Genomic DNA, 6,468 nt, shown 5'->3' on the forward strand with positions numbered 1-6,468 from the left:
TACCTCTTTGTTTTCCTAACCCTGACACTGAACAAGTTTTGGCTTGATTGTGACAACCTAAAATTTAGGATGACCGATAGACCCCTCAAACAATTTCAATAAAAAGCCTTCACACAGTCCTCACGTACACTCATTTCCTATAAGCTAAGTAACACAGCACGAGAAAACATGATGCAACATCACCAGCCTTACAAAACAACCCGTACTTAGAGTGGGAAAAAAATCCATAAACTCCCTTCTTCATTTGCAACTTAAGGCATTGCTGTAACAATGTGCCTTGGTTACAATGCTGCAGAAGGACACAGCCATAATATCTCACCTACAACTCTGTATCCATTATGGGTCAGCAGTCACTACACCACAGAGAAAATGTAATTGCTGCTGCATGCCTGCAGAGCAGGGAAACCACAGCATTGCAAGGCTTCTGAAATGTAACATTATGGAAAAAAGAGCCTGGACTTTGTGGCTCATCAAGCAAAAGGCACTGCTGGGGTAATAAATTGATTTTATAAAGCCAAGACACACACACACACCACGAAAGCCTACTTTCTGCTTACCTATTATATCTCGGAGCTGTGCAGATATCTATAGTGTAATTCAGAGACTTAAGAAGAGAAGCTAAACAAGCCCTTGCATAAAAAGGCACAGACAACATGACTGAGCCTCCTTCCACATTTCACTTAATCCTGTGTTTAAAGTGCATTTAATAGTGTCCTTGGATATTAGCCTCCAAGTGGACCTTAGGGAGGTAAGAATAGGGAACAGAGAGGAAAGCACGTGATACAGAAAAAGCAAGTTAGAGTCCACCAAAAGACTCTCAGTATTTAGAGCAGCAATTGCTGCACTGAGTTCTGGACAACCAGATATGAACGTTCACATTCAAAACAGATAAAAAAGAAATGGCTCAAGTTTTAGTTTTCTTATACAAAATGTCATTCAGTTACAGTTGCTCTGTAACTTCTCCAGAACAAGGCAGACTATTTCTATGTCAAGTGCCAATTTGGGATCAATCATTTTGCATGCCATTTTTAATCAGATAGGAGGGGAAGGCTCTGCTCCACCTCATTCATGCTCTGCTGCTAAGGTAGGAACAAGATAGACATACAGAAAGGTGAAAAGCAATGCTCAGACGTGGGTGAATGATATCTAAGCCACCTAATGCTACACCATCCCTACTGCTGCCTCTACACTTTCAGAGTCCAGCACGGAGGCTGATGACAGCTTAGCAGAAGCTATGCAAGGTTGTAACTCTAAGAACTGGCACATAAAGCAGCTACAGAAGTATTCCTCGTGGCAGCGGGGCAATCCAAGCAGTAGCTCAGCAAGCAGCTCATGGTGCAGCCCCACAGCCCCCGAGCACAGCTGCCTGCAGAGGGCAGGGGGCAAGGAGCAAACGCAGTGTCAGACAGGATCCCCCCTCCTCAACTGAAATAAATCACTTCTCAGTGAGCTGCAAGCCTCCTTACCCTCCCCCTCCCATCTTCCTCCCCCTCCACCTGGATTAAAGACAGACTTAAAGGAATGTTTGCTAACAGACTGCTCTCTCCCTTGGCCATTCCTAATATGTATCAGCTAACCACATTCAGCAGTTATGCTAGGGATGCCCTTCATTCAAAAAGTATTTCTAAGTGAAACGATACCTGTAAAGACAATCTAAAGGCTTACTAGATAGTAGGATACAGTGCTTATTTTGTTTCTACCCAGTTTGCTGACTACTAGAAGAGTGCCTGTGGCATAAGAGCATCTTTCTTTGAAGTATCTACCAGCAACCTTTTGCTACTCTGTAGAATGGGATGAACTGGGCTTCAGTGTCTCAGGTCTTCCCTGCAGTAACAGGAGGAAGGACAGATGTTCCGACAGACAGCTTTCAGTCTGCTCACTGAGCAAAGCCAAATCCCTGTGGGATCCCTACTGAAATTTCAGGAAGCGGTGATGTTTTATCCCAGCACCAAATATGTTTTTGAAGATTTCATTTGCCTGCCTACACGCTATGCGTAATGATTATACCACTAAAAGAGGGGAAGCTAATAATATAAATTAAATGCTAATTTACATTTCACTGCATAATACCACAAAGACAACTTATTTTTAAACTTACTTAAAATATGAAATGGATGAGCAGTATTGCAAAAATATCTATTACAAAGAAGTTCAGTATGAGCAAAGCAAGAAAACAGGGAGGATGAGAAGAGCAGGGCTTGCTCTGGTGGAACAGGGCTGGAGAACAGGCATGTGCCACAGATGCTAAAGAGGAGAAGTAAACAACAGGGTGGGTTTTTCTACATAAGGTGAGAAGGAAACCCTGTCCTTAGGAACCAAAAGTATAAAAGAAGATCCCAGAAAAAATGACCTATTTTGTGGACCCAGACTGCTTTAGTTACAGTGCAGGAACCAGTTCTCACCCCAAAGCACCTGTTCTCTGGACAGAGCCTCCTCCTAAAGACAGCAAGACAAGCACCAGTGCTGGGCATGGAGTGTAAATCCTCCAACTCCAACTCTGCTGTGTGCACAGCCCACCACAGCTGGCAAACACAAAACAAAGGCAGAACATACTCTCTCCAGGATGCAACCTCCTTCTCTTAAGCCTACAACAAACCTCTCTTTAACTTCAAGGAGTCAGGAACTCACTGCCCAGAGCTCCTGCTGCCAACAGCCTGATGCAACACAGCAAACCAGTGCCTCAGGCCCATGCCACAAGCCACTGGTGAGGACATCAAGCCCCTAGTACTCCTGCAAGTGCTCATTTATGCTGCACTAAGAAGGAAATTGCTCTACTAGTTTCCTTAATATAGATGCTAACACAATGCTAACTAACAGTATACAAGTACCTCCTCCCCCACATTCCGCTAGCAAACAAACTTAAAAATACATAAAAGAATAATTTGACCTTCCTGCTATTTTCCCTTTTCTCTTCTCTAATTCAAAGGCCATTCCAAAACGAAAACAGATACTTTGAAAATATACCTCCAAGTAACTCCTGCAATTATTTTCAGACAGCTTGGGAACAGCTCAATAGGAAGGGACAAAAAACGTCAGATCTGGAAAAACCCAATTCTGCCCTTATCTCCTTCTTATTCTTTGCATGTTACGTCTGTGGCACTGCTTTGCTTTGGCTGATAATGTAATTTTGGCAGCAAGCAATTTGACATCTGGATGCAACCAAAGCCCACGTTAGAGAGCAGACAGGTGTGCCTGGAACAGCCTGACAGCACTTTTGAGAGCACTGAAGTCAATGCAGAAGTCAGTTACTGCAACCAGGGCTGTACAGGAGCAGATGAGTCAAGAAAAGGGAAACAACCAGGTGATAAAGGCAAAGGCTGACCTCTTTTCAATAGCAATTGGAATGGTGGTCAGTTATGCCTCCCAATTCACTTCTCAAGCTCAGTAGAACACTTATGCAAGAACTATCCTGTCACTCTCATGGACTCTCAGGCTGTGAACAGTGGAGCTGCACACACCTGGGCCCTCAGCCTGCAGCCACAGCCACCCAACAAGAGCCACCGCTCCGTGCACAAGCTAAGAATAGCAGCACTTATTGCTTTGGTAAAGAACTGCTTTTCAGGGACTATTACAGAAGCAGAACAATTAGAGCTTACTTTTAAACGTTTAAACTTAGAGTTCCTAGGGAATTTGCTCAGTAAAATATTCAGTTCTAATGATCTGAGGAGAACAATCCTATTTGAACTCCTATAAGTCCCCCCTCTTATTTGGGTATCCCCAGTGATGCAGGGACTCCTACGAACCTTTTAAATAAAGCTAGCAATCACTCATCAGCACCAGTTTTTGCTGTAGCTTTGTTAGGAATTCACTTATGCCCAAAGAGACGGTGCCTACATAAGCCAGCTTGGACGAGCTCAGCCAGCAGAACTCGGGTACGATGCCAGCCGGAGCGATACGGAGGGCCAGGAATGGTCAAGACTTAAGGACAGCAGCAGAGAGAAGCCGTATCCCTCAGCCCTGCTCCAGCATCGGGGGCGGGGAGGGAGAGGGGGGAAGCGCCGGGTGCTGATACGGAGTCAGGTGCAAGGACGTGTGCCGCCCTGCAGCTGCTGCGATGGTGAACAGCCACGGCCGTGTCCGTGTGTGCTCAGGGCTACACCTGGTCCCGAGCAGCGCGGCCGAGGCTACGCAGAGGTGCAGGGGAAGTAGTTACGCACACGCCGAGCTTGGCCACCAACGGATTTCTGTCCCCGAGCCACGACCGAGTGCAGCCGTTCCCGGCGGTTCCCCATCTCCGCCGCAGCCCCGGTACCAAAGGTCGCCATCCCCCCCAACGCTCCCGCAGCCGCCGCTCCCCCATCCCCTCCGCGCCTCCCACACGCCCAGGTACGGAGCCATTGCCGCCCCGCAGCGCTCCCTCCGCCCCGCAGGCCCGGGACGGCTCCGCCTGGGTTCGGCCGGGAGGCGCCGAGCCGCGGGGCTGCGGGAGGCGGAGGAAGGGCCGGAGGGAAGGGCTCCACCTGCCCGCGGCCGTAACTCACTCCGCGTAGCCCGTGGTCCAGGGCAGGCGCCGCGTCTCCTTGCTGAGGATGAGGATGGGGCGGGCGATGTGGTCGGCGGAGCACTCCACCTCGTCCGGGGACAGTCCCAGGAACTCGGGTCTCCCGTAGGGGAAGCGCAGCGGCAGGTCCGCCCCGCCGCCGTGCTCGGCGCCCGCGCTGCCAGCCATGATGCCGCCCATGAAATTGGCCACGGCGGACTTCACCCGCGTGAGCATAGTACCGCCGCCGAGCAGCGCGGGGAGCGGCGAACCGCCGGCGGACCCGCCGCGCTTCCGCAACGGGAGCCGGGCCGGGCCGGGGCGCGAGGGCTCAACGGGCGCGGGGCCGCGGGCTCATTGCGGCAGCCGTAGCGGTAGCGGCAGGTCCCCCCTCCCGGCGCGGCGCCGGCTGAACTCAGCCCGGCGGCGGCTGCTGAGTCATGTGACAGCGCGGCGGGATGAGACCGGGCGCTTCCTGCTCCTCCTGCGGCGCCCGCGGGCTCCGGGCGCACGGCGGGCACGGGCCGCGCTCACCGTCACACCGCCACAGCGGCAGGTGCCAGGCGGGAGGAGCCACAGCGCCCGAGAGGGGCGGGCGGGCTGTTACCTGAGGGCTGTGCGCCTCCGCCCCTTCCTTAACGCACCGAGGGGATTGTTAGGGCTGTGAGAGGACACGGAAGTTGTAAGCTTTTCTTGCTTAGCTGTGACCTATTGACCACGTCGTGTTTCTTCACCAAAGCCCTGGCAGACCGACTGACAGGGGTGGCCATCCAAATACATGGAAAGGTTGCGAGTTTGGGTGTGCCAGGATTTGTGAAATAGGGACAAAAAGGCAGCAAGAGCGCTTAGGAGGTCTGTCCCATGCAGTGTGGCTGCATATGTGCCGCAATACATCGCAGTGCTCCTGAGAGCTGTAAGTGACCCCAAGGCAGCGTGACCTGCAAGCAGAGATGGGGTAGAACAGCCGGCTGTGAGGGTGGCACTGCAGTGGTGCTGAGCAGGGAGACACAGGTTTGTCACAGCGGGGCTGGTGGGAGGATCAGCTGCTGCCACGTTGTTCCTGCCAGAACCAGCCAGTGCATGCCAAGTGTAGGCACAGGGTGGGGACTGAGTTCTGTGACTTCCTTCCATCTCTGGTTTTTAATCAGTGTGCTGATAGCTGGGCTCCAGTGTGATCCCTGTGACAAGAGGAACATGAGCAGAACGGGACATCTGCCCTCAGGAGGATCCTAATTTCTGTGTAAAAGTAGAGTTTCTCTCAGCTTATTGCACATACTCCTGGATAAGCTGTGCCCGCTGAGTTGTGCAGTATGTTAACACATGACCTCAACAAATACTACTGACAAGAGCTTTGGGAGAATGAGGGTTTGTCTTCCTGCCCCAAAATGTGAGGGAGAAATGCAAGGGAATATATATAGGCTTGTTAGAGTTTAACTGGTTATCTCTGCAAGATGACAAGGAAAAGCTCAGGTGAGACATGTGGGGAGACAGCTTAACAGCTCACCGCTCAAAACAGATCTGCGTGCTGCTTGAAATTCTGTGGCTGTTTACCTCTGACACAAGAACACCGTACGGATGAAGCAGGTACAGTGTGACCTTTTCATCCTGAGCGTGTAAAGATGCTCAGATTTCATTTCTCTTGGAGGAAAGAAAATGTCATTGCTCACTTCTAAGCGCAAGGTGAAGCCCTGCTGCTGGCAGGAATTGGGACCAGCAACCGGCCCGGCCAGGCCCTTCCACACCTCGGGATCTTTCAGCATGCACGGATACAGATAGCACAGCCCTTCTGGGCACCTTTGAAAGGACTGTGACAAACTTTGCTTTAAAAGCCAAAAACATTTGCAATATGAAATTTCCACATGGGTTTTGGTTCCGGCTTTGAGTATGTGGAGTGCTTGAGAAGGAGATATATTCAGTGGAGTAGCTAATGAAAGTGAATTGAGTCAATGCGCTTACATGTTTTCTGATGGTACAGAATATGTTTCTTT

At 50.6% G+C, this 6,468-nt stretch overlaps 1 protein-coding gene across 1 annotated transcript in view; it reads right to left on the bottom strand.

The window, feature by feature from the left end:
* PPM1H (protein phosphatase, Mg2+/Mn2+ dependent 1H) overlaps window positions 1-5,026 on the bottom strand; it is a 122,575-nt gene extending 117,549 nt beyond the window's left edge. Inside the window, exon 1 of the mRNA XM_015855388.2 lies at window positions 4,482-5,026. Within this exon, the coding sequence (XP_015710874.1) occupies window positions 4,482-4,717 (236 nt within the window). The 5' untranslated portion in view covers window positions 4,718-5,026. The remainder of the gene's footprint in view (window positions 1-4,481) is intronic.
* Window positions 5,027-6,468: the final 1,442 nt, after the last annotated feature.

Source organism: Coturnix japonica, chromosome 1, assembly GCF_001577835.2.
Source record: "Coturnix japonica isolate 7356 chromosome 1, Coturnix japonica 2.1, whole genome shotgun sequence".
Taxonomy (NCBI): Eukaryota; Metazoa; Chordata; class Aves; order Galliformes; family Phasianidae; genus Coturnix; species Coturnix japonica.